Here is a 25,769-nt window from a genome sequence, read left to right on the forward strand (position 1 = left end):
CTCTATCAGCCTCCCTCGTAGCGCGATTCCCTCGTAGCGCAATGAATGAACAACCGCAAAGTCTGGCACTCCATGGGCAAGTCCAACCCAGGCACTACTGAGAAGGCTGTGGCGTTCGAAGCACGTCTGACTCCATCTCACGAATTTTCTCTCCATGGATATATACCTCCAAGCTATCGAGTCGTTGGATAAGGGGTTAGGATTCTGGGGCTGGTGGGGAGTTTGGAGGTTGAGATGTGGATTCGGGGGATTGGGCCGCGTTATGAGGAGATGTTGCGAGTGCGCATGCGAGCGAGGGCGACGAGGGCGTCGATATGGGAAATGGGTTACGATTATAAGAATATACCCAGTAGCCGCAGCCCTGGAATCACCGGGGAGGTTGACACCCCTCCGAGAATCCCTCACGACGACTGGCTTGACCACCGACCCGAAGGTTCGCCTGCTGCTCCTGAATTACCCCTGAGAATCAGTGCTTAGAGTGACTGACTGACCACCCAGCCTCCAGACCCGAAGGTCCTCCGCCTCAAAGACCTCGCCATCGATAAGATCCCTTCATCCAGCACCATCCTCGAAGAAGACATATCCCTAAACTCCAACCGCGTCTCCCTCGAGAAATCATGCAGGACCTCACACTAATTCGCTGCCTCAGCCTCGACGACGGGCGTCTAACATAGACCCCCAACATTCAACATGATCCACAGCCAAGAGCCCGCCTCCTCCGCCAGAGCAATACCAACAAACTTTCCCAATTCCTCCTCGATCGTCGCTCGAAAGCCAACCAGCTTGCTGATACGTTGGCTCTGATGGATTTCTTCCCGCCTGCGTGGTCCTTCGCAAATATCGTTTGGAGACACATTTGGAACTGGAAGTTCCTCATTACCGAGGAGGGGTATAGTCAGAGTGGAGAGACGGTTGAGAGGTTGGGGGTGTGGTGGAGGGTGTGCTTTTTGGGTGGCACGTATCTGTTTGTTTCGAGGGATGGTGAAAAGTGGAAGGGGAGTGGAAGGCGGTGTAGATGAATTTCGTAGGGGGGATTAAGGAGTTGAGTACGATGTCAGGTTGAGGTGGGGGATGGGTGTTCTGCTAACTTTTAATTGGGGTAGGGGGAGTTCGTGAGAGAGGGGAAGGAGAAGGAGCAAGGGAATTTTGCCATGAGGGCGAGGCTGTCCTGACCTTGAAATATAGAAAGTTGAAACGATAGGAAGATTGAGGCGAAGTGAGGACATGATTGCGATTCTGTGCAGCCAGCGCTGAGCTGCTGTGAATTTCTCAGCCTAAAATCAGGATGCTGCTGTGCCCATACTTGTCAGACTCTTCTCTTCTCCGCTGCAAGGAAGCGACGTCCGACTAAGGTCCCCATGAATACCATTCGAAGTCTCCCACACCCCTATGAACCTCGCTGATTCATCGCAAGACACTCAAAACCACCCAGCGTCGTCCCTGATGAGCTCCAAAGGGACCTCCAGAGTACTCGGAAAAAGCACAACAACCTCACCCCCAACCTCCACACCCATCTCTCCAGTCCAGACATATCTTAGCCTCACTCTCATCGCAAAATCGCCTTTCTCCTTCCCCTCCCCCTCTCTTACGAACTCCCCCTTAATACCATTAAAAGTCGGCAAAACACCCATCTCCCACATCAACCTCACTTTCTACTGAACTCCATAATCCCACCCCTCTACCTTCCACCCCTGCCACTCTTCCGTGACAGTCGTCGTGTGTCGTAGCGATGCTGCGAGCGACTTCCCTATGATGAAATGTGTTGCCTCTATTCGAGCTGAGTATTCGCTTCCTTCGTCACTCTTCCGCAAATACCAATGAGCTCCTCAAAGATGTACTTCGTCAGCATCGTCATCGTGCTTGCCGTGCTTTGTCGTGCATCAAGAAACAGAGCAAGCTGCTGTTTCACCGCATCCACAACGACAGTGCGTTCTGTTTCCGAAAGTTCCCAACACCAGGGAGCAGGAATTGCGGGCTCCCCAATGGTCACAGGCTTGTGTGGCGTCGCAAATTCGATGTTTACCTCGAAAAAAAAAGCCCTTATAGACTCCGACTCGGCGCTGCAAGGGTACAAAGCCGTGAAGCAATATCTTCCTGGCATATCTGATCAAATGAGGCGGAACGATCTGGAGACCAAACTCGTGGGAAGAGGCCTTGCACTGAGAAGAGGAGACATTGCTCGTGAGTACGAGGCGGACGACATCGTAGAAAATTGGCGTAGTCTCCTTGCGTATCGTGGAACATACTTGGGTAATCGGAGGCGGTGGTTTGTACAGGCCCGTGAGGATCTCGTGTTGGGTGCGGTGCCTTGAAATACGGCCGGTCTCGAAGTCGTCAATTGCGTCCATGTAGAAGGAGTATATCCGGTTACGCAACTCTGGCGGCAAGTCGAAGAATCGATTGAAGCTGGCACCAGCGTCGTCCTCCCTCTCCAGGAGAGCAATGAGTTGGCGCTTGCCTGCAAACCGATCGACACCTTGAATCTTTCTTGCAGTGCAAAAGGCTTTCAGTTCATTCAGACTGCGCTTTTCGTAAGACATAAATCCTCTCTGAGCGCGTGAGACAAGGTAGGCCAGTCTGGGACGTGTAGTCGAGACGTTGAACTTGTAGTTCAAAGTGTTGAGACCAGTGTGGTAAAACTTTCGTGGTTTTCCGACGTGCCGTGCCAGTTTCCAGTAGTCGTCACTCTTGAAGTTGTTGCTCTTGTATTGCACCATGACCGCAGTAAAGGAGGTGTGGTACGCTCGTCGCTTCTGAACTGTCAAGATCAGTTTTCTGGTGATGGCGTGAGTGACGATGCAGAACACACACTGTGATGTAGTCGGAATCCAGGTGTTTGCAGCCGTTGCGAAATATCTCTCCGCGATTGAAGCCAGTACTGTGCTCCTGACGTTGATCGCTGCGCCGCTGCAGATGCGGATGTGTGCGAGTGGGTGTAGTGGCTGAAGCTGTGGTTGAAGTTATGCAAACAAAAGTCGTGCAGGTGAAGTCAAGAGCGCTTCACTGGCCCCTCCCGCGCTGTTTGTCATTACGTCAGCAAACAAAGTGAAGGAAGTCGCGATGCGCTAGCGAGAAGCGAGCGGCTTGGCAAGCATGTGAATGCCAATGCCAACTTCAGCTATGCTCACGACAAGCCACGTTTCGCGACCAGAAGCTATGATCTTCCGACAACAACCAATACTCACCTCTGTCCGCAGCGTCCTTCGCACAAACGAAAACTCCCGAGCCAAAACCTCATTCTTCGGCCCCGAACACCCCCAAAAGCCCTCCTTCCACACCCGATGCTCGGATTCGCACAGACCTCTCGTTCGAACCCGCAACACGTACCCCAATGGCATTTACTCGATAAATCTCCGAACTGCCAATCTGGACTACCTTCCCAATCCATAAACTCGAACTCCCGAACCTGATGGCGAGAGCGGTCGGTGCGAAGACCGACAGCCCATAACCCAGCGGCATTTCCCCAAAACAGAAAACTCAAAACGCTGACTCGATTGCCACGACTCAAATATCTTGGGCTAGATTTCGAAGGTATGAGGCTCTTCCTTGTATGGGGGTTGTACTGGTCTTATAGAATCGTATTCGGAAACGCATTTTCCAGATCCGACTACCCACCCTCATTTCCTCCTCCTACCATCCATCTCCTTACCTCACCTCACCACAACAACACATGCAGTCCCCAAACCCCGAAGATTAGGCCCGCCCCTACCAGCATCGGAAACAACACACCAACCCCATGACGCTGACATCCGCATCCGCACCCAGCATCGGCAATCAGGCACCCACACCCTCCCTCCCAAACCCCTTCTGTAACCCTATCCAAACCACCCCCAGCAATCCACGTTGCACTCCCATCCATCTCCAACTCTTTCGCCACTGACCATCCTAGCTTCGAAAGAGGAACGGGATTTGGAGATCGGGGCCGGGATCCCAGGGACATCCTGGTGATGTTGGGCATGGAAGGCCGGGTATGCGAGGAACGTGCTTTCAAGGGGCTTGGAGCCGGCATTGATCTGAACACATTGCATGTCGATGAGGATGGTGATGATGAAGAGGACGAGTGAATGACTTCATGACTTTACTGAACGAGTTCGAGATGTTTGGACGGTTTGGTTTCTAGCTCGATCGGTGAGGTTTCTTTTTGGAGGTCTTGGATGTGATTTCTAGGAAGCGGTGAGAAGACGTGAGCTTGTAGCCGGCGTTTGGACGTGTTGATAATGGTGATAGTGATGGTGATGAAGAGTTTGAGTGAATGACTTCATGACTTTAGGGATATCGATGGATACTAGCTCAATCGGTGAGGCATACATCTTCAAAGCCATGAACGGTGAGTCGAGGAATGATGTCGTTCAGCCCATCTCATCGACTCTAATGCCAATGCCATCGAGGAGGAAGAACGAGTCCCGTCCATACAGTCATGAATGTCGCCTTTTCAAAGAAGCTGTAATCTACGTCCCAATGCTGTATGAAACTTTCCTGCGCCGTATGCAAACCAAACCATGCCATGCCATGCCATGCAAAAGAAACTCCCACGTGGCCTCCCAGAAACAAAGCTCCTTACTATCCAATCAAGCCTCCTCCTCTTCGTAAAGCCAAAACCCAGATCACCACCACCACAGTAAGCATCACCAACTACCTCTGCTGATCAGGCACCACAATCCCATCCTTACACAACACCGCCACCTGCTTGAACAACCTCCTCCACCCCAACGGATCCCCCTTCAACTTCATAAACCGCACCTCCAGCACCTCCATCGAATTGCTGTACTGCTGCCCGGGCAGGTCCACCCTCTCCACGATCACATTCCCCTGCAGAGGCTGCTGCCTGGCATCGAGCGTCTTGACCCGCAGGGATACACGCCCATCGGGACTCTCGAGCGCGGCCGTCGATGGCACCGCGACAGGGATATTCAGCCGGTGCAGCGCGGACGTGAGCATCGGGAGGAGCTGCGCGGGCGGTAAAGCAGAGATGAAGCGGGCGAGGGAGTGGGCGGGCACGATGTCCTTGAACTGGCGCGCGACTTGGGTGAGGGTGAGTGGCACCGAGGGGGTGGCGGAGAATTGGGACATGGTTGGGTCTTCGGCGAAGAGGTCTGGAAGGTGCGGGTGGGCGGTGTTGGTCACTGACATGACGGCGTTGACTCGATCGTGGGCGGTCTGGGGCTGGGAGGAGCTGGTTCCGGCGCCGGGGCGTGGTGGTGCTTCCCAGTCGAAGGGCGTGTCGGCAATTGGGGTTTCGGGCTGCGTGGATGCGAAGTTGGTCCAGCCTGGGTGTAGGTGCTTGTTGTCAATGTCCATGGGGTCGCCTTGGGAATGTGGCTTCCGCTGCCGTTGTGAGGATTGGACTGGTGCGGAAAAGTCGATATGCAGCGACTCAAGCATCTGCGTGGCCAACGCCATGGGATTCGCGGCCTTGCCCTTCTCGTTGAGGTGGACGTTCGCTCGCGTAAACCATGGGTGTTTGCGCACATTCTCCAGTGTCATCCGCTCTTTCGACTCGATGTTCAGCATGCCGCGCACTAGACTCAGCGCGGCAGTTGGTATGTTGGTCCAGAGCTCATCCTGCGGCCTGCCCTTGCTCTTGACGTAGTCGTCGTATTCATCGCTCTCCTCCATGACCGGCGAGTCCCACGGGGTATTGCCCACTAGCAGCACGAACAGTACGATGGCGCAAGACCACACGTCGGCAATCTGCGGATCGTAGCCAACCTTATCGTCGCCATTCTTCCGCTTCTGATTGACATGTCCTACCTCCAGGATCTCAGGAGCGATGTATGGGGGACTGCCGCATACCATACCGCAGAACTTCCTCTTGCCGGTCTTGGGTTCCACAAACTGCGTCGCTAGGCCAAAGTCAGCCAGCTTGAGGTCTCCCTCGGCACTGAGCAGCATGTTCTCAGGCTTGATGTCTCGATGGGCGACTCCCTTGCCATGACACCAGCTGATCGCGCTGACCAGCTGTGTAAAGTAGAAGTGTGCGACGTCCTCTCCTACGCCCTCGTCGGCCTCAATCTTGTCAAATAAGTCACCGCCTTCCGCCAGCTCCAGAGCCATCCATACCCAAGCCGGGTCGTCTCCATGGGATATGAACTTTATGATGTTGTGGTGAGGACATACTGAAGCGTGTAGGGCGAGCTCGATCTGGATCTGTTTCGGTCGTAGTCGTCCCGCCTTGAAGGCGTGTTCCTTGTTGATGAACTTGACTGCGATCACCGGGCCAGAGGCATTCCTCGGTATGGCCTTTCGTATTCTGCGCGATTAGTTTCCTGATCGTACTCAATCTGTCTTCACTCACGAAGCGTATGCGCCGGATCCAATGGTCTTTGAGACAAGTCGAAAAGGAAGATTGCCAGGCAGCGGAACAGCTTGCGACTATTGGTGAGGTCAGCAAGGTGAAGGCGGGGTTCTCTTGACCTTCCTTACATTTGGTGGACCGCCCATCTTGAATGCAACGCAAACATGCAGGAACCAAAGAACAAAAAAACAGAGTATCGCGGTGTGTGGCCAACGGTTGTTGATGACGCGACGTTGAGACGCAAGTCATAAATGTCGCGTTTGTGGTTAAGCGCGGTTAAGCGCCATAAACACCGGCTCTTCCATAGCAACCGATCCCATTCACTTAAGTCACAGCGACACGTGACGAGGGCACAAGAAGAAAAGTGACAATGAGTGCTTATCGATCTTAGGTTTTCCATTTGACTGTGTTCCAGTACTGTACATCCTCGACTTCTACAAGCTTGAGGGTCCCGGTCACAGACTTCCTCTATACTTCCCATCCCCACCACCAGCGCGGTCACCCGCCACCGTGGAACTGAGCTGCTCAAAGTTTTCATCTTCCCTTCTCGTGGCCCCTGAGTCAGTCCGCGCACCAGCAAAGGTATTATCATAGCGATGGGTGCAGTGTTAGGTTCACCGCCCAGACAGCAACTCCCAACCAAATACTTTCCATCCATCCAATGTAACAAATGAAACGAGTCCAACGCCGCTTGCAATGCGTAAATGTGAAGAATCGCCCAACTTCCCGTGGGAAGGCCCCTCCGTAACGCCTGACGCTGGTAACAATCCAAAGCAGAACCGTCGCAAGCAACCTTTCCCATGCGAGGGTATTCGGGAAAGGGATGAACGAGCAATCCTCGTGCGTCTCCTTTTCAATCTCACTCGAGAAACTTCAATAAGTGATCAGAAGATTGGCCAATCCGTCATGCTGTACGCCATGCAGAGTCGATTTGTCAACTCTTCATGGGTCATGCCACGAGATGTGAGAATGCCAAGTAAGCTTCGCCAGGGCTCGACGTGCTGGCCACAGGGTTGGAGCTGGAACTTTGCCATGTCGCTCTGAATTTGGAGTGGCAAATTAAGGCGTCGGCGTTTGTGGTTGTAAGAACTGCGGCTCCTCCAAATCGGGCTCCTAGCTCGCTGTGGATGTCGCTAGCATCGATTCCAGATTACGCTCACGCAGAATGTTTGCATATTTCGGCTCACGAGAAAATTTCGGCACAGAGTCCTAAACTCGTCAGTAAAGAATCTCAAAGAAGTATGAGGGACAACACTTACGCTGGCCATGAGCTTGAAGACGCTGTTCTGTGCCTGGTCGAACAAGACAGCCACCTCGTCCAAGCTCCTGATCATCTGCTCATCCTCACCGACCGCACGAGTCATACGACCGGCAAGAGCGTTTCGTAGGTTGTGATCGATGTTGAGCTCGCATGGCGAGCCAGGTGCAAGGAATGCGTTGTATAAGCTGTACGCAGATGCCAGGGTTTCCCTGATGGTGTCTGGCCTAGGCGTTGATGAGCCGCGCTTCGCCCGCTCATACTCGGCAAGGAAAGAGGTGACCTCCAGGTAGAACGACAGGTTCTCTTCGCAGTGAGTCTCGCGGAGGTATTCTCTGAACAGCAATCTCAAGGCAGGGTCGCGGATAATGACGGTCATGCGGTTGGTGTTGGAGTCGCGAACGACGCCTTGCGGCACACGTTGTGATATGGTCGCCTCGCCGTTCACGGTACCATTAGGGCTCGTGATCCAGCCTGCAACTTGCTGGCCTCGGCGAGTGACGGCGTAGAGTACCTGCTTTGAGGCTGCGAATCGTGGGGTGTTGCCGTTTTGTGATTTTTGACTGCCAGTCGCAGAACGCTCGTCTCCACATGGTTCGATGAATCCGTAATGTAGGAACAGGTTGCCAAGCTCGAATGCCTCTCGCTTGTCGACTGTTGTGCAACAGTCCATCAACCAATCGAAAGCTGCTTTGCCACTGAACAGGTACGGCGCGTCCTTTTCTCTCCTAGATCGCTGCATCTTGACGCCAACAAGTCCCGTGGCATAGTCGTTCATCGAGTCTGATTCGGATGTTGATGCATTAGTCTTGATATTTGGACCCGCGTCGCCAGCAAACCGTCGGAATATCACTTCTACCGACGGGCGGTCAGGGTAGATCTTGTCAGTGTTGGGATCCCGTTCCAGTATCACCAATTGCATCATGTTTCGTGGCGAATCCAGCAGTTCGTTGACATGCCGTTGATGAATGCCGTTTCTTTGACAGAATCGAGCCAGGATGTGCATTCCCTTGGGAGTCAGCTGCCATACCGACCCTCGTGAATGGAAGTCGGTTTTGCCATCGACTGATTCGATGAATCTCGCCTCGAGGAATCGCTGGCATATCGCACGTGCCATTTCCCGGGCCATTGAGAAAGTCGTCGTCGTCGTTGTCGTCACTATTCGTGAAGTGTCTTTGGGATCTGGCATTCGATTTGATTGCGAGAATTTGAGAGAGCCGAGATTAGTCGTAGCTTCTTCAGTCGTGAATGTGTGGTCGATCTTGGAGAATCGCACCCGGTGCGAAGTCAATGGCAAGCTGACCATGAGCGTCGAGAAGAGGTCCTTGAAGTCCTGTAGATTGATTAGTTCTTCGTCGTCTCCTGACACGGCGAAGGTGCGGTTGCTGCGCCATTGGGACAGCCAGCTACGGTGAGATGTGTCTTCCATGGTGATGCCATGCAAGGTGGGAAGATTGGATAGATTAAAGAAGGATCATGGGGCACGATGTGCACTTAAGTAGCGCCATCGTTTAACGAAAAGTGGGACCTGGACATACCCTCGTGAATGGCCGCTCGTCATCCGTCATGCGGAGCAATTTGGAGGATGTTTGATGCATCATGCGCGGGCTCCTCTTCAATAACCGCTCGTACTCGTCGAGGTCGTATGTGTTTTCGCCGTCGAGCCAGGTTGCAGCGTCGACGATGCTCGGGCGCTCGTCGAGCGATTTTATATCCGACTTTGCGTCGTCGGTGAGAGTGGTCTCAGACGAAGTGTTAGACCGCGTCGAGGCGTCTGAGCGCTTGTGCTGCGAGCTGGCGTCCGAAGGCGAGACAGGCACTCGTGGCAGTGTCTCGCCTTGGGTGGGAGCGTCGCCGATTGACACAATCCCGCGCAGGCGCTGGCGGCCAAAGGAAGCCAGGCGGGAATGGGCCTTGGACTTGCTCGAGGCCGGGGACTTCGTTTTGGACTCCACTTTGTCGGCTGGAAGAATGCTCAGGCTCGAGAGGGGGCGGACAGCGGCGCGGGCGGGCTGCTGCTGCTGCTGGCGACGGGCGGAGTTGGCGTCGAGGGCGGAGAGGGGGGCGTGGTAGTCGGCGGTGCAGGCGAGGGTGCTCGCGCGGCGAGGAGGAGGATAGGGCGAGGCGAGGTGCTGGTGAGGGAGATGGAGATGGTGCTGGTGTGTTACGTCAGGAAGGCATGCGGTTGACTCGTGGCGGTGACTGCCTCGTGGTGGATCGTGGGCGAGGGCTTGGCGCGAGGGAGGGACGGTGGAATGCTGCTGATATGGGCGTGGAATGCGGGATGTGCCAGTGTTAGTATGCGAGCCAGAGCCAGAGCCAGCATGTGAGGCGGCGGATGTCATGGCGCCCGCGACTGGAGTGTCTTTGTAGCAGCGAGTGGGCCGGCGACGCTTGCAAGGGTAGGGCCTCTGCTAGCTAAACAGCAGAGCACGACGCTGATCTGCCCCGTGCGTCTTCGTCGGACCACAAGGATGGCCTTGGATCAGACTTCAACTCGTGGCGGCACTGCGCCTTGCAGGGATTCCACGATTTCGGCTCGCTCGCGCACGCGACTTTTGCCGCCCTCGCTAGAGCACGCCTGTATCCTTCCCGCTGCAGGGAGCAGCGCTGCAGCAGGCCTTGGGCAGGAGCCCGCGACTCTCTTGTCTCGCGCGCGGCCTGCTCCCTGCCTGTCGCCGTCTGCAGCAGACACAGACACCCGCATCATCGACGACGACACAACTATAAGACCGGAGTGCGACAGCCGCATCACTCACTACCACCACCACCGCGGCCTGCGCGGCAGCTCCCTCACTCTGCGTCGTTTCACCATGGCCGTCCGCACGCACGCATTGTCCAGCTACGTACATATGTCGTTGTGCCAGGCCGCGCTAGCAGAGTCCGCCAGCATCATGTCGCCCGGCCACGCTCTCTGGCATGGATAACCACGCTGGCCGACGCTCACGTTTCCTTTGTTTCACTTCCTCACCCATCCGCTTCGTCGGCGCCAGCGTGCGTGACCGGACGAGCGACACGCTCTCAGCACGCAAACGGACGGCATTTCGCCTCCGCATGGCATGCATGTATGCGGATGCATGGAGGCCACGCGCGGCCACCAGCACAGGAATAAGCCTGATGCTGATGGGACGGGCTGGGATGGGAATCATGGGATGATGGGATGATTTTCGTGACGATGACCGTTTTGCCCATCAATATGATGACTGTCTGCAAAGGCCTCGTGACGCTCGATCTCCACCTCCAAACCTTGCTGTGATTGGCCTCTCTTGATCAACGCCCCGAGAATTCCTCCCTGAGACGTTGGCAATGGAGATGATGATGCGACGCGATTTCCAGGCTATTACTACCGCCTTCACACGACATGACTAAAAGCAAAAGCCTTTTCTCAGGAGATGCTGCACCTATAAAGTCTGGCCTTTACCGTATGGCTGCGATGGCCGGTCACGCCTTAAGCCTAACTGCCTCGGTGCTGGCAGCTACTGCGACTTCACGTAACTCACTTTGGCCTGATGTAACCTCACCTGTCGACCATCGACGGACGCCGATTGCGGTAGGAGGATGCGGTCGTGCAGTTGATCAGGACTTCGTGCCGACGCTTCGAGGAATGTGGATTCTGCCTCAACCCCCAACAGCATCGCCAACCCGCCGACGACATGGGCGACCGTGTAATACCCGCTCGTCGCACAAGTCATCCAGTGCAACCAGCCCATGTGCTGCCGCTCGGCAATTGCAAGGCGCGCGGCCAGAAGTCGGAGCTTGCAGGATGGTGGAGGGAAGGAGCTTGGTCGTTCCTGCTTTCGCGCCTTTCTCCTCGCACGTGGCCGCCATCACATCCATCGCCAGTTGGCGCGCTTCACGGGACGCCACCAAACGCGGCGACTGCAGGCGCCGTCTTTGTCTTGCGCTGTACCTTGCGTGGCCTGTACGGTGGCCAACTCGAGGTTCGTTTTCTTCTGCTCGGTGAAGTCGAGGTCGTTCTTCGCTCGCAACGTCGCAGCGCCCCCGAGTCTATTCGGGCTGAGGAAAGGTTGCTGGCCGCTGTATCCGCGATCGACGGCGCTAGAAGCATTGTCGAACATCTTGGCCTTCGACACTAGAAAGCCACATCTCTGTATAGGTAACACTGGGGTGAGTGAGATACGTGGTGAGATTGTTCCCTCTCGTCGCCAAGCGTCTTGCGCCCTCCAGTCCTCCAATGCGGCATTCCTGTGCCCACCGCCAGCACTGTGAGCGGAGCGTCGTGCAGTTGATGCGCGCTTGGCATGTACTGTTCTACACGATAGGACGCTGCACGGGGAAAAGTGACTGCTTTCAGCGCGCTGCAACCACCTTGAAACTCACTACTGCCCATGCTCGCGATGGCGGAGGAATGCCGCTCTCGCACGCGTGCATGTCGTCGTGCTTGGACGAGCCGATGACTGCCCGTCCACCACTCGCACCCGTCAGCATCCGTCTCTGATAGGCGGTGTCACGGCAGACAGACATCCCTACAACCTCGTGTCTGAGGAATTCAGATGCAGTGTCCCGCATGCGGCATGCTGTCTGACTCAACCATGGCAGGCCGACGACCCCGAGTGCTCGGAAAAGCTGTCCACGACAGGCCTTCGAGAGCGAGCAACTCCGGTGAATCTCACGTTGACCAGCACGCTGGTAGCCGTTCGGAGGTTTTCTTGCAGCTGTCGTGCTGTCGTGAGATGTCTGTGAGCGTTTGTGTGCTCACTGTGCGACTGCCTGCGGTGCGGTGCACGCTGAGATGAGCCCTCTGCCCAAAAATAGTGAAACACGGGAGGCGTCTGGAGCAGGATCAAGCCACCACGCCTGCTGCAACGGGCGGCGAGGATTTGAAATGTCATCTGACGGCCACAATTCTTCGCACTTTGATGAGGTCGGCGTCCCTGCCAGGCAAAGACGCCCTGCTGCAGCGGCAAACGAGCCACATTGATGCCGCGCTGGACGCCAGTTGACAGCACACCTTTCTCTGTCCCCGGCGTCGCTGCAGCGCGAGTGGGTTCGTGCAGACATCGGTCGAGAAGCACGAGTCCCGTGCTTGCAGATGAGGTGCAGATTTCACACGTGGCCGCCAAAGCGCTAGCAGACGCGGCTGGACTAGCTGCTGCTGCTTTGCTGACCCGCCTATCCCCTTCTCAGGCAGAGGTATCCTCCTTCGAGTTTAGATGCCGTGGATCGCTGATGGCCAACCCTGTCCGCCAACATCCCTCTGCACGATGCCGAGCTCGCCAGAGGATGGAGCCGAGCGATTCATCATCCACAACCTTGCTGGACCACGTGGAAGCCGTCGCACACAAGGCGTCGACGATGTGTTTGATGACCATGTCCAGACCTTTTCGTATCACGGAAGCAAGGTCTTTTAACCGACAATCGTTCCGTCCGACAACGCCGCCGCACTCTATGTGAAGGTGCTGTTCCACGGTTGAGCAGCATCACAGGCCGAAGTGCCCTCACTTCTTACATCCTTCCAGCCTCCTCTTCGCTTCGCACGAGAGGACACCGAGCATGCACAATCGCGAGCCGAGAATGGCCATGATTCGAAGTGGCACAACGACGATATGCCTGGGGTGTGTGCATATATGCCACGTGTGGATGACGCGCAGATCAGAGGTCTGCACATTCGGTTTCAAGTCCTGACTGGCCACAAGCGAGGAGTCTTGCGATAGGTCTTGCAACGAGATAGACGCTGCAAACCGCTGTCAAACCCATCGGCCCGGTACCGGACCGAGACTGAATGAGTAGCAACGCCGACAATCTGCTCTTAGCGAAGATAATACTTCTTCAGCTCAATTTTGCAAGTTTTGATGTTCGCCATCGTTGCGGCAAACGACAACGGCATCTCCATCCCCAATCTCTGGTCAGGCAAGCAGCACGGACAACGAACTTCGGCTAATAATATGCAGCACCTGACGAGCGTGCGAGATGAGGTTGTGTGCAAATTGATCCTCGAGTTTTTCATCGCATGAGTCAGGTACATCTACTTTGAAGATCACTGCCTTCTGGTCGGCTAGTTTGGCTTTGCCAAGACTTGGTCGCCGCAGCATGTGCTAAGCACGCGGAGTCAAACCAACACGCACATGGCCAAATCCCAAAGAGGAAGGTCACTTCACAGCTGCGCTACCGACTAACTTTGATGCTCCTTCTGCCACTTCTTCTCCCGATCTCGTCTGGCCTCTGCTTACGTGCTCCACTCCTTTGCTGCGCAAGTCAACGACAGCAGACAGCTTCTCCATGATGAGGTGCTCCCTAGCTGCATGAGCGTATGGAGCCACTCCTACACCGGTGTGGATCCTGTCGCCGACCTCTCTCTGCCCTGCTTTCACAGCTCCGGAGGGGGAGAGGTCTGTCATGTGCGGATTTCGGGGTTTCCAGAGACCCCGACTACCAATCACAATTGAGCCGCAATAACCAGCAGACTGTGTTCTTCGCGCCCTAACTACCTGGTATTCTGGATATGGCCGATTCATTCACTCGATGTCGACCGTTTGGGCCATGACTTCCTAACTCGGCGCCCGTTGAAACGGCGAACTCTACACCGCCAACGCCTACCCATCAACGATGACAGAGCTATACGCCTTCAACCTCTGCTACGAGCTTGACACGCACGTGTGGCTCTCAATACCGAACGTGTCTGCTGCAAGATCTGCCTGCTCACCGCATGACGAGCACGAGCGATCGACAATGTACAATGGACGCCGTTCACGCCTACAAACGGAGCTTACCGCGAGTTGTTGCACAATCGCCATCTTCCTCAGCATAAACCTCATCTTGCCTGACTATGCACATCTGCCTATCTCACAAGATTGAAGGAAAGGTGAGAAGCGGAGGTACCGAGGAAGCTTGCTCCCAAGATGCAGCCCTATTTGCTCGACGAAAAATCATGGACACATGAACAAGTCGTGAACACAGCTGGCGGCCCTAATTTTGGATGAGGATCGGGGGAACACATTATTGCCACGCGCTCGCTCACTCCTACATGAGCTTGTGACAGCGACTTATGGAACTGATCTCCGGCTTTCACCCGTTCCAACGACCAGCACGTGGCGATCCCGACGACCTCACGTCGCTGTTGGCAGGATGCTCGTTGCTGTTGGCAGGATGCTCGTTGACGTGTTCGAAACGTCCAGGATCCTGTACAGCCTCAAATCCACTATAGCGGCACGACTTCACTCCGCCCGGATGTATCAACATCGGTTGGAAGCCGCTCTGCGAGTCTCGCACTGAAAGATACAGTCAAAAGTGACCTCCCGACGGTCTAATTCTTCGACAATGCTTGATTAGCTCGACGCTATGGGAGCACGAGGAAGGATCGTCTGCTTGGCCTAAACATCATCGCTAGCTGCGTCGGAGTTATACTCCTGCCTGACGTTGAGTGTACCATCGTATACCACGATGACCGTCACCGGCAGCAATGCGATGATCTGATCGCTTGAAAGAACCTCCTGTCTACCTGTTCGTACGGGCAAATCTCGCCGACCGGAATCTGCAGAAGATAGCAGATCTTTCAGCTCAGCACGGGAACCCTCATACGCGATACCCGCCCTGCGTCTTCGACGGCATTTCCACCTTCATCGATTGACGCAATTGAAGGACACGCAGGCCCCGTGTAACCATCACTTCTATTCGGCGCCTTTGCCTCTTTGCACTACTTTCCCTTCCGGGTCAATAGCCACGATCGGCCACGCCAAGCAACGAAGCCCAACAACTACAGCAGAACTAACAACATGAACGCAGAGCATCGTCATTACACCTCCCTCCAACGCACCCGTAAGCACTGCGTACGCATTCTTGATCCATGAAAACTCCTTCGCGGCGGTATGCCGAGAGTAGGCATAGTCACCAACGGACTCACTGCCGCCTTCTGCTCCCACTCCTTTCGTTAGCATTTCTTCTCCATCCCATTCGTCCAACTACGAAAATCACAACAACAAAAATCTTCGAATTTCGTTTCATCCACTGCCCGGCTCTGAAGGCGATTGGTCTTCAAAAGCGACCAACAGACCGTGCGCGCGGCTGACGGCCACCCCGAAGGATCAGACGCCGAGACGAAACCGTCCCTTGATCTGCTCTTTCGTTCATCATCATCGTCCTTCCTCCTTCAAACGTCGAACACCAGAAACGACCGTTCCTCCGGCTGTGGGACGCCTGATGTGACATTTGAAACGTCGGGGTGTTGACCTTAAAGAAGTAGGAATACCGCTGTTCGTATCTCTTGGTCTCCTTTACCCTCATCACCCAGCGGCTCTTCGCGCAGTTAGTGTCTATTACTACTGCAACAGCACGGTGTACGTATCAGTTTCATCGTCGACGCATTGCATATCAGGCTACCAGCCGGCAGGCGGCGCTCGGAACGACCGACATCGACATCTGTCTTTGAGAGAGATGAACAGTTTGGGGTTCCGATGACCGAGATCTGGTCGGGGCGGCGGATGGCTGCAGTTCAGATCTGTCTGGAGTTATTTCTGGAGCCGGGAGTCGGGAGCCGCTGCCTTGACTGTTTGATCGGTGGTCGTGTGACGACTGCGTAAGAGAGTCCTCGCAGAGCGAAACAGAAAGAGCGGGAGAGTTTGCATGTGGTCCGAAGGCTGATGAGGTCGGGCACTTTCCGCGCATAACGAGCGTCGTAAGGATGAGGGACATCTCCTCCTCGGTGGTTGAACAGCCTGTGCAAAATTCCTGGAGACCTTCCGTGGGTCCTGGAAGCACCACGATGTCGCTCAATGTTCCCGCGGACACAGTAGTAACAAATGTAGCATTCTTAGAGTGCTTCAAGCGATCGGTAAGGTCCTGCTTGAAGTTGAGCATACCCAGGTAAGTATCGTCTCTAATTCTCTTCGAGGTTTCGGGTTCCATCCGTTCAAGCCAAAGCCAAGGCATCTGTAGTCGTCAGATCTCTTCATTCATCGTCGGCGGACAACAGAGTCTGCAGACGTGTAGGTGAATGGAACAAAACATCACCCAGCATGTCGACTACCGTCACACGGCGACCATTCACTTGCTACTCTTCACTCCTCGTCATGTCAACAAAAGCAACCTTAAACTCTCCCATCCTCGATGTCTTATCTCGACCGTCTCATCACCCCATAGACACCCCACACCCAGCCGACAGTCTCGATAGGTCTCTGCGATGAACACATCTGACGGCGAAATCTTGGAGCAAATATGCCAAACCGCCTTCATGAAGGACTTCCAAGTCCCGCACTTCGATGTCGTTGATCGACACTACGACTACAAGAAACTAGAATGGATCTGTCGAGACACCTTCAACGAGGATTTCGAAATCCCATCCTTCGACTTGGAAACCCCTCGATCAACCCCTGAGCCGACCATGAAGGCGTCCCGAGCTGGTGCAGACGTCGATGTAAGTACCACCCCTTCTCATCCCCTCGAGTAACTAACCACTCCTCCCACAGACGACCAAACCAAATCCTGAGGAGGCCCAATACACCACACCCCTCTTCACCCTCCCTCCCGAACTCCGCCTCCAAATCTACACCTACATACTCTCGCCCCTCCGCGTGAGCCCCACCATAACGACATGCCGCTTCCCCCTGATCCAGACATGCCGACTCATCCGGTACGAAGCCAAGACGGTCTACTTTGCCCGGCTGGATGAGATTGATCGGGAGGCGAGGAAGCGGTATCAGGAGAGAGTTGTGAGGTTTGAGCGTGGGGTTGATGGGGAGGAGATTAGGGCTGGTGACCGTATGATTCAGTCGTGGGTGCTGATGAGGGATGTGGTGAGGTTGACGGGGGAGATGAGGGGGGCTAGTTTCGGGCAGGGTGGGGAGGAGAAGGAAAGTGACGAGAGGGGAGGGGAGGGTCGAAGTGTTCTGAGGGATGTTGTGCGGGAATGGGTGGTTATTGTCGTTGTTGACTGGGTGCTTTGGGAAGTTTTGGGGATTTGTTGAGTGGTGGAGTAAATGAATGGCAACGCTGAAGGAGGGAATCGGGCACGAGATTGAGTCGACGACCGAGAGCTCCTTTTGGCATGTGATTGCATGGGCGCTGCTCTCTCTCACTGTGAAGTGACAATCCAGTGTATGTCACATGCCGCTGGGCATCACATGAAATCGCACACTTACTCCTTCCCTTTCAAAGGCTCGACTTCCTCCTCCATTCCATCAATCAACAACAACCACTACAACACCTACCAAAGTGTAGTCGAGACAACCAGCTCCTCTCATACTCCAGCCTCACGAGGATTGTCGACATGGAGGAAGGTGTCCAGGTGAGCACACTACATTGCTGTTGGCATCAAGCAAAACTGACAGGATCAGACCAAGGCCATACCATATGCCAAGCAAGAAGGCAGCAGACTCTTCACACTCCCACCAGAGCTACGTCTGATGATCTACGAGTTTGCCTTCAGCACAATCCACGTCGAGCACAGCTCAATCACGACTTCTGATCGATATGACGAGCAGCGACTCAATAATCGAAAAGAGACGTTCCAAAGGCTTCGCAACTCGCTCTCACTGCTGCAAATCTGTCAGCTCGTCCGTCACGAGGCTCTCCCCACCTACCGTGCTCGCCTCGATCAGAATGAGCAGAATATCAGGGACGCAAGGCAGAAAGTCCAGAGACAAGCACTGGTGTCGTACGAGGTGAGCGACGACAGTGTCGGGAGCGACGTGAGCGACTGGCTCAAATATTTTCGGCGGAAGTTGCAGCTTATTCTTTGCTCGTTGTACTTGGCCAAAGATCTCAAGCTGGTTGAGGAGATGCGGGAGTCTGTGGTCTGATTTGGAAAGGGCCTTCGACGGCAGATCATCGTTCGAATTTGGCACTTGAGCATCAAGTTCGGATCAAAGGGCTTCAGTGTATCTATGACAGAGGATCGGTGTACCTTGGAAAATTGGATCGATGGGTGGTACCAAAAGCGATGTAATGTTCCACATTCACACGTGCTCCTTCCTTGTTCGGCGAAAGCGTCATCGCACGGGCCAACGCTAATCTCGCCCGTCTCTTCTCCTCTTTCCCTCTACTTTCACATCCTTCACATCGACAACCACCTTAAGACGGAAGTAGAGACTGGTATTAGTTCCACATCACAAGACCCTATAGCGCTAACAAGTCCAGAACACCCACATCATGGCCGTGAAGCGCCGCAAGACCGGCTTTCTGGACCTCCCACCCGAGCTGCGAGTGATGATCTACGAATACTACTTCGCCAAAGTCAGACTGAAATACACCATGGACGTACGACTCGAGCACTCTCGGTCCTTCGCTCCCCAGTGGAGACTCGACCAACGCCGCCGCTCCGCCCCGCGAACCCCCGCCCACAAGCAAGAGTCGTCCTTCGCATCGATGGTCTTCTACAAAGAACCCCTCTTACACTCATGCCCGGCAGTGCACTACGAAGCATTGCCACTCTATGTGGCGCGCTTGGAGCAGATCAATCAAGAGGTCGAAGAAAAATATCATAAAGCAGTTGAGCTTCTCGAACGGTTCGGCGCGGGGGAGGAAATACCGCGCCGCATGGGGTTCTGCAAGGCTGAGCTGGATCGTGTTCGCTACGCTACCATGCTATTGCGCGAGGCTGCTGTGTGAACATGGCGGTTTGTTGGAGGGGTTCGACAAATTCGACTCTCCTGGATCTTGCGAGCGACCGTGCCATCGATCGCAATCTGACGAGCTTGCATATCCATCTAGCGCTGAAGATTTATTCTCCACTTTCCACAGAATGGACGATTCTTGTAGCAAACAACAAACATCCCTCACAGTATACCCATCCAGCTCGACACCAAGAAGATCCTCGCGGTTCCCCTCTCACACCCCTTCCTCCTTTCCCAAAATGCCCAACCCGCCATCATCATCACACTGCACCTTCCTCGCCCTACCCCCTCCGCTACGCCTCCGCATCTACGAGGCGTTCGCCGCAACTCTCACCGACCCCGCAGCAGTGGACTACTCGCTCCTGGAAACTTGCCAACAGATCGACAATGAAGCCGCCCCGATCTTTACCGCGGCGGTGTTGCGTCTCTCCGATCAATGGGCACGCGAGGAAGGATGGCATGATCGCTGGTTAGAGGCTCTTCCTACTGATCTTCTACGTTTCGCGCAGACGCTCACGTTGATGGAATGGCAGGGTCTTCTGATCGATCGCCGAGGAGGACGGGACGAAGCAATCGACGATAGGGGTTTCTTCTGCTTGAATGAGGAAACTGATTCGACCGCTGTCTTCATCACACATTTCCGTTATATGCTTCTTTTACTACATCTACAAAAGTTCTCTGGAATAATATGTGACTTAACACGAGGATCTCGGGCTGCCATAGCCAGCGAGCTCTACAAGATCGGCTGAGGATCTAGATGGCCGATCGATCAAGAGGGCCCTGTTTCGTTATCGTATCGTACAAAATCGCTTCGGACAACAAGAAAAGTGCAGACTGTCTGCTAGACCCCTCAAGACCCTTTGCTTCGTTTCGGATGCCTCACAGTCCCTAGAAGCACCCCCTCATCTCCTTCCTCCTCCGCCACGGCATCCACCAACAAATCCTCTCACCCGGCCTCCTCACCTGCCATCAAACCCAGCAAGAAGCCACAAAACTCTACTTCGTCAGCGTCCACACAACGAGAGTTAAAGACGCCCAAATTGCCCGTCTCGGGGGCCGTCGGAATCCTACATTCCCGAGTAACCATGGCACTTTGACGAGGTCAGCGAGAAAAATCGAACAGGACGATTGAGATTTGGTGGGTTACGTGGGATGTGCTGGAGAGGAGTGGAGGTAGTGTGTGTGGGAGGCGTTGAGGATGAGATGCATAGTGCCTCACTGTATGTATGATTTGCACCAATTTCGTGCTTTTTGACATGTGACACTTGGGTCCGTGCGCTGCTCGCCATTCCGCCACGCTCAAACATCAAGGAGGACTTCAGTAGGATGAAGAAGAACAAAGTTGGAACTGAAATCTCATAACCATTTGCTGCTGTGCAATTCGTACACCGCAAGCCATGTTCTCTGATCCCCAATGGAAGCCTTCAATATGTTCATGACTGCCCAAAAACGCCCCCGCTCATGCCAACCAAGCATTCCTCATCATATCGACTATACACGAAACGCTCACTCTCCAACCCTATGTTCATAAATCAACTCAACGTCTTTGACAGGATGCAACAACATCGCAGGCAGACACATTCTCCCTTCATTCGCCATCTCCCACTCTTCGCCGCCATCGTTATCCACCTTGTAGCCCAGCCAGCGTTTCCACAGATTCGGCGAGAAGCCTGCGTGGTAGTACCAGGTCGTACCAAGGAAGTTATGCTGGCGTTCGTCAGAGAAGACTGATGTCCTCGCACCTCCTGCGGCGCCGTTGCGGCCGTTGTTGAAGATTGCTGCGAGGTAGGATGTCGGCCAGGCACGGTCGATGTAGACTGGATGTGGTGCGTAGACGGCCTTGTAGCCGTGGTGCAAGGCGCAGCTACCTGGCCACATCTCGCTGAACATCGTGTGTCGTTTGAGCGCAGTCTCTCTGTGCATGGTCTCGAGCAGTCGTCTGCTGAGCCGCGAGGCTGTGATGATAGCTGTTCGTCGCGGTGGGTAGTTGTTGCCTGTAGTATTGTAGCCTGTGACATCCTCTGCAAGGATCCAGTTGGTCGTATGCGGGTCAAAGAGCGGATTGAACGTGATGAAGTCTGTTTCCTCGCCGACACCCCACTCATATTCGTCTTTGTCGTAAGTTGTGGGTGGGTCTGGGTCACTTTCAGGATTAGCCGTCTCATCACCTTCTCCAGTAGGACGTTGAGGGCCCCATATTGGTGTTTCTGGCTTGCGACTTTCGTCATCCATTGGATTCTTGGTACCAGCATCAGCGGCGAGCTTGGCATAAATGTTCTGCTTGCTCGCTGTGCCGTGCTCAGTCTGGACGCGCACCATCTGGCGGAAGTCTTCCCAGCTGCCATGTTCAGACGGAACGTAGAATCGGCCATTTCTTTCCCACAGCCCCTTTCGTGGCTGCTTCTTTGCCCACTGGGAAACTTGCGTGAAGAGGTGGTAGAAGTGACCAGTATATCGAATGTCCATCTCCCAATGCCAGAAGAAGTCAAATTCCGGATGCATGTGCGCAAAGTACTGAACGGGCATGTAGGTGCTTCGATATGCACCATGGACAGGTAGATCGCGATAGAAGCTCTCAGTAACGCCGCCATAGATCAGCCCCATCTGCCTTTCAGACCACAGCGTGCCCATACCGCGAAATTCCTCGGGAAGCGCGTTATCCAGAACTCGCTGGTACGTCTCGTCGTCAGCCCAGATCTGCATGTTGTCATCCTTGACATGGACCAGGAAATGGACTGTGTATTCACCACCAGACTGGACCGACAGCTCATTCATCAAGGCTCGCAGGTAGAACATGTCTTCGTCGTCATATTTGTAATCCCACCAAGTCCGTATGAGGATCACTGTCCGACTCATGAGCTGCTTGCCGTTCTTAGACTTGGTCGTCTCCTCGTCCTTCGAGTCTCGCTCCTGGGAAGGCCCTCCACCAGCCATGGACGTAAAGAAGTGGTTCATGGTCTGTTTCGGCACCGGCTTGAATCGATGTCGATTGGCCTCCGCACACTTCTTCTGCACATCTCCCCATCTGACTTTTGTGTAGTCGATCTCAAGCTCATCACCCCAAACTTTCTCAGCTCCTTCCATCTCTCCATCCATGCCAGCGCCACTTCCGCCGTATTTCTTGCTGTATCCATATCCATAAGGGCCCAATCTGCCATAACGCTCAAAGCAGATGTCATTTCTCAACCCGAACAATTCGTAGCTGCCCATCACAGGATCTGGGAAACCCTGCGTGACGCCTCTGTAGCTCAAAAGCTGCGGCACTTCCTCTTTCGTCTTGTTGTTCAAGTAGCACTTGACAGCCGGCTCGTACTCTTCACTCTCGCTCTCTGCAACGGGATCGAATCGCATCGCTCTGTCCAGAAACGATTCTTCTCGCTTCTCAAACCCTTTCTGCCTTGCTACTTCCGCATCTTGTTTCGCCTTTTGCGACAACGCCTCGTCTTTCAACCTCTCGACCTCTACGTCCTCGTCTGATGGGTATTCCGGCTTGTTCCCTTTCCTGCTCACCAGCGTCCTTATCCCACCATGATACCTCTCCAAGAAAGGAAAGCTCTCCCACGCTGCTGGTGGCGCTGGCGGCTTCTTCAATCCAAATTGCACTTCTGCACGACTGGCCCAGGACGATCGCACGAGGTAGTAGATGAAGATGAGGAGGGTGGCGGAAATCGCGAGCGTGAAGTATCGACTGAAGCGCCTCCGCGGCAGATGGTATGCGAAACTCGGTTTGTGGCCCAGCATGGGAGCGTGCGAAGAGGAGGTATCGCGGGAAGAGATGAGCGAGGGGGCGTCGTCGCTGTCGTAGTCGTATGAGTGCCGTCGTTGCTTTTCCGGGTCAATTATCGCGCCCGATAGCGAGCGGTAGCGGCCACCCATTGTGCCTGCCGCGCAAGAGCTTGAAGATTGCAAGAACAGGTCACTCCATCAACGAGTATTGCCCCTTCTTCTCCAACGTTCAGATCGTACAAGATAGGGCTCGTTGATCGTGTGGTGCGATGCGCTTAGGACAGGACTCTCGCGGTGCTGGAAGCGCTGAGGCTTTGATCTGTATTTGATTCGTAACTCGTGAATTGTTTGTACAAGCGATCCAAGTATGTGCTATGGATGTAGCAGATGGTTGAACCTTCTGAGGAGGATCTTGAGCCAAGACGGCTAGTAAACAACATTGAGGTGGAGTTGGGCGGGCGACGGGATGGGAGCGCTGATTGGCTGGCGGTCCTTCGCGAGTCCCACCTACGTACATTCACTTCACTTCGTCCGCCTCCCTCTGCAGTCTCCTTCCGTTCGACCAAAGCAGTCTCGCACATTTTTGACATTTAAGTAGGGGAAGACTGTGAAGGCCATCCACTATCAGGGTTTCATGAAGGCCAGTCTTGTGCTACGGTACCATGGCCCGAGGGAAACGGCCGCTTCCGAACAATGGGTCTACTCGACATCACATACGTTCCATTCATTGAGTACTTGCTGGCATTATTGCCGAAAACCGATTCTTGGGTCTAGAACTAACATTAAGGGAGCGTGTGGTACTGCAGCAACGGCAGCGAGGTCCTGGCGGCATGCCCTCCCGGGTCATTCTGGCAAAGCCGCCAATCTAGCCGTCCTTCATCGTTGAAGAACTCGATCCATCGACACTCTTCTGCGTATACAGACATGGTGAAGATTGAGCAAATGATGTCCATGTTCCATGACAGCGGCGCTCATCATAGCAATCTGCGGCATCCCCACAGATTTCACCACCGGCGGCAACAATATCCTCTAATGGGAGCAGTGCAGCATCTACGCAGTTCCAACCGAGTCTGCTACTGGCACGCCGACGTATAACAACTACGCCATCCGCTCTAGCGTCAGTCTCCCGGGCAAAACCGTCTAGATCAGCGTCGAGGTCACGGCTATCTAAGCATGCTTCTTGGGTGCCCTTCCTGTTGACACATCGCAACTGTTGGCAGGGTGTATATCCTTCGGACGACCCGCCATGAATGCACTGAGCCGGCAATCGAGAGAACGACTTTGGAGCGCAGCCAAAAGTTGTATTGATTGGACTAATTGGGGACTGTCTGGTCTGATCGCAGATGTCACTTTTCTGATGGACTGTCGACTTGGACTTCCCTCACTTCAATGTCTCCATTGAGAAGCGTCTCTCAACCTTGACTTTCATATGACTGCTGTTAGGCTTACTTCAGATACACCAACCCGTTGGCCTCCAAGGAGATTATGTCGAGTCATTCATGTCTGTGAGTGTGCTCAGTGTTCATTGGCTGCTCAGGAGCTTCCGCTAACATGAGTCTAAATTCGAAAACTAGTTTAGATCTTCCATCCTGCAGCAATGAAAGCGACAGCATTGGCATCAATCAAAGCACAACATCCATCACGTTGGCTAACAGGTAATCAATACGTCCCCGGTAGCAGACCAAGTCGCCCTCCATCATTCAGCAAAATGCAACCATTCAAATACGCGCCAGCAGCAGATGCCAGGAACAAGACCGTCCCTGCAATATCCTCTGTCTTCCCCAATCGCTGAGCAGGAATAAAAGATCGCGGATACGCTCCCTCCTCAGTTGGATCTCCCTTCGACTCTCCACCCGCCGCGACCAGACCTGTCGACATGTCTGAAGGAAACAGCCCAGGAGCGATCGCATTGACTCGGACATCGTACTGTCCGAACTTGTCGGCGAGATGTTTGACCAACATCGTCACGGCGGTTTTGCTGCAAGTATAGGGTGTGTTCGCCCGAGCGCCTCTGAGGAAGGCTGCGACACTGCTCGTTACTAGGATCGAGCTCTGTACGCCACCAGGCCCTCGGTTTCGATTTCCAGCATCGAGGAGCTCGAGGAAGGCGAATGCTGTGAAGGCGACTCCTGTGACGTTGGAGGCATATGTGTCGTTCCAGTTCGACATGTCCTGGTCGAGGGCTGCTTTGGCAAATTCTGCTGCTGAGACTTGTGTGGGATCTTTGGCGATCGTCTGAGGCCTGCAGTGCTTCTGTTAGTCCATGCTCTGATTCGTAAGTTGAATGATACGCCAAGAATACGTACATGCTGCCGCTATTGCAGCACAGAAAGTTCACATGCCCAGCCTCCTGCTTCACTTGGCTCGCGACTTGGATGAGGGATTCTTTCGAAGTGACGTCTCCCACAATCGGTATGATGTTTCCATGTGGAGAGACTTTCGCCGCTTCCTCCAGCTTCTCCTTTCTTCTGCCGACGATGAAGACCTTGGATGCTTCATTAAGTGCGAATGCTTTGGTCATCATCAAGCCGATGCCTACAGATTGTGAATACGGACACATCGGGAAGTCTTCTGGCTCAACATCTCACCAGTACCGCCTCCAGTGACCACCACGATCAGTCCTCGCACGTCGAAAAGCTTGGATGCCGCAAGGAAATCCATGGTTTCGGTTCTGTCTTGCTGATAGACCAGGACGAACTACCTCTGAGCGAGCCATTAATATATGACCGCATCTCTGGCATCCTTGGCTTATTAGATTCGACTCGACGCAGGCTTGCTTTGGCATACATCTCATCGCCACGCTAAGTCCGACCGAGAGCCCATATCACTATTGGAAGTATACACCACTGCCATGACTGGTATACTGGAACACCGTCTTATCGGTATGTTAGATGCTGTCCAGAAATACTCGGCGGAATTTCGC

General features: G+C 54.2%; 11 protein-coding genes across 11 annotated transcripts; 5 read left to right on the forward strand and 6 right to left on the reverse strand.

Annotated features, from left to right (window-relative positions):
* Window positions 1–154: 154 nt before the first annotated feature.
* Window positions 155–636, forward strand: M409DRAFT_58967 (uncharacterized protein; the record flags this gene model as incomplete). Its single annotated transcript, XM_033814043.1, has 2 exons — window positions 155–433; window positions 499–636. The coding sequence occupies 2 exons, from the start codon at window positions 155–157 to the stop codon at window positions 634–636; spliced, it is 417 nt and encodes a 138-aa protein (XP_033662458.1).
* Window positions 637–1,768: 1,132 nt separating this feature from the next.
* M409DRAFT_58968 (uncharacterized protein) lies at window positions 1,769–3,459 on the reverse strand (the record flags this gene model as incomplete). The annotated part of the gene is made up of 3 exons (XM_033814044.1): window positions 1,769–1,993; window positions 2,247–2,948; window positions 3,328–3,459. The coding sequence occupies 3 exons, from the start codon at window positions 3,457–3,459 to the stop codon at window positions 1,769–1,771; spliced, it is 1,059 nt and encodes a 352-aa protein (XP_033662459.1).
* A 1,173-nt stretch (window positions 3,460–4,632) lies between these two features.
* Window positions 4,633–6,441, reverse strand: M409DRAFT_58969 (uncharacterized protein; the record flags this gene model as incomplete). Its single annotated transcript, XM_033814045.1, has 3 exons — window positions 4,633–6,250; window positions 6,296–6,372; window positions 6,424–6,441. 3 exons carry the CDS (start codon window positions 6,439–6,441, stop codon window positions 4,633–4,635), a joined length of 1,713 nt encoding a protein of 570 aa, XP_033662460.1.
* Window positions 6,442–7,408: 967 nt separating this feature from the next.
* M409DRAFT_69673 (uncharacterized protein) lies at window positions 7,409–9,151 on the reverse strand (the record flags this gene model as incomplete). Its single annotated transcript, XM_033818398.1, has 3 exons — window positions 7,409–7,504; window positions 7,555–8,886; window positions 9,092–9,151. 3 exons carry the CDS (start codon window positions 9,149–9,151, stop codon window positions 7,409–7,411), a joined length of 1,488 nt encoding a protein of 495 aa, XP_033662461.1.
* A 2,229-nt stretch (window positions 9,152–11,380) lies between these two features.
* M409DRAFT_58971 (uncharacterized protein) lies at window positions 11,381–13,096 on the reverse strand (the record flags this gene model as incomplete). The annotated part of the gene is made up of 4 exons (XM_033814046.1): window positions 11,381–11,638; window positions 11,895–12,140; window positions 12,188–12,686; window positions 13,017–13,096. 4 exons carry the CDS (start codon window positions 13,094–13,096, stop codon window positions 11,381–11,383), a joined length of 1,083 nt encoding a protein of 360 aa, XP_033662462.1.
* Window positions 13,097–16,689: 3,593 nt separating this feature from the next.
* Window positions 16,690–17,473, forward strand: M409DRAFT_27969 (uncharacterized protein; the record flags this gene model as incomplete). The annotated part of the gene is made up of 2 exons (XM_033808812.1): window positions 16,690–16,923; window positions 16,976–17,473. 2 exons carry the CDS (start codon window positions 16,690–16,692, stop codon window positions 17,471–17,473), a joined length of 732 nt encoding a protein of 243 aa, XP_033662463.1.
* Window positions 17,474–17,775: 302 nt separating this feature from the next.
* Window positions 17,776–18,307, forward strand: M409DRAFT_27970 (uncharacterized protein; the record flags this gene model as incomplete). Its single annotated transcript, XM_033808813.1, has 2 exons — window positions 17,776–17,793; window positions 17,843–18,307. The coding sequence occupies 2 exons, from the start codon at window positions 17,776–17,778 to the stop codon at window positions 18,305–18,307; spliced, it is 483 nt and encodes a 160-aa protein (XP_033662464.1).
* A 349-nt stretch (window positions 18,308–18,656) lies between these two features.
* M409DRAFT_27971 (uncharacterized protein) lies at window positions 18,657–19,115 on the forward strand (the record flags this gene model as incomplete). The annotated part of the gene is made up of 1 exon (XM_033808814.1): window positions 18,657–19,115. The coding sequence occupies one exon, from the start codon at window positions 18,657–18,659 to the stop codon at window positions 19,113–19,115; it is 459 nt and encodes a 152-aa protein (XP_033662465.1).
* Window positions 19,116–19,359: 244 nt separating this feature from the next.
* On the forward strand, window positions 19,360–19,869 carry M409DRAFT_27972 (uncharacterized protein; the record flags this gene model as incomplete). The annotated part of the gene is made up of 1 exon (XM_033808815.1): window positions 19,360–19,869. The coding sequence occupies one exon, from the start codon at window positions 19,360–19,362 to the stop codon at window positions 19,867–19,869; it is 510 nt and encodes a 169-aa protein (XP_033662466.1).
* Window positions 19,870–20,626: 757 nt separating this feature from the next.
* On the reverse strand, window positions 20,627–22,996 carry M409DRAFT_69674 (uncharacterized protein; the record flags this gene model as incomplete). Its single annotated transcript, XM_033818399.1, has 1 exon — window positions 20,627–22,996. The coding sequence occupies one exon, from the start codon at window positions 22,994–22,996 to the stop codon at window positions 20,627–20,629; it is 2,370 nt and encodes a 789-aa protein (XP_033662467.1).
* A 1,509-nt stretch (window positions 22,997–24,505) lies between these two features.
* Window positions 24,506–25,507, reverse strand: M409DRAFT_58974 (uncharacterized protein; the record flags this gene model as incomplete). Its single annotated transcript, XM_033814047.1, has 3 exons — window positions 24,506–25,088; window positions 25,153–25,381; window positions 25,435–25,507. The coding sequence occupies 3 exons, from the start codon at window positions 25,505–25,507 to the stop codon at window positions 24,506–24,508; spliced, it is 885 nt and encodes a 294-aa protein (XP_033662468.1).
* Window positions 25,508–25,769: the final 262 nt, after the last annotated feature.

The sequence above is a fragment of the Zasmidium cellare genome (assembly GCF_010093935.1).
Source record: "Zasmidium cellare ATCC 36951 unplaced genomic scaffold M409scaffold_40, whole genome shotgun sequence".
Taxonomy (NCBI): domain Eukaryota; kingdom Fungi; phylum Ascomycota; class Dothideomycetes; order Mycosphaerellales; family Mycosphaerellaceae; genus Zasmidium; species Zasmidium cellare.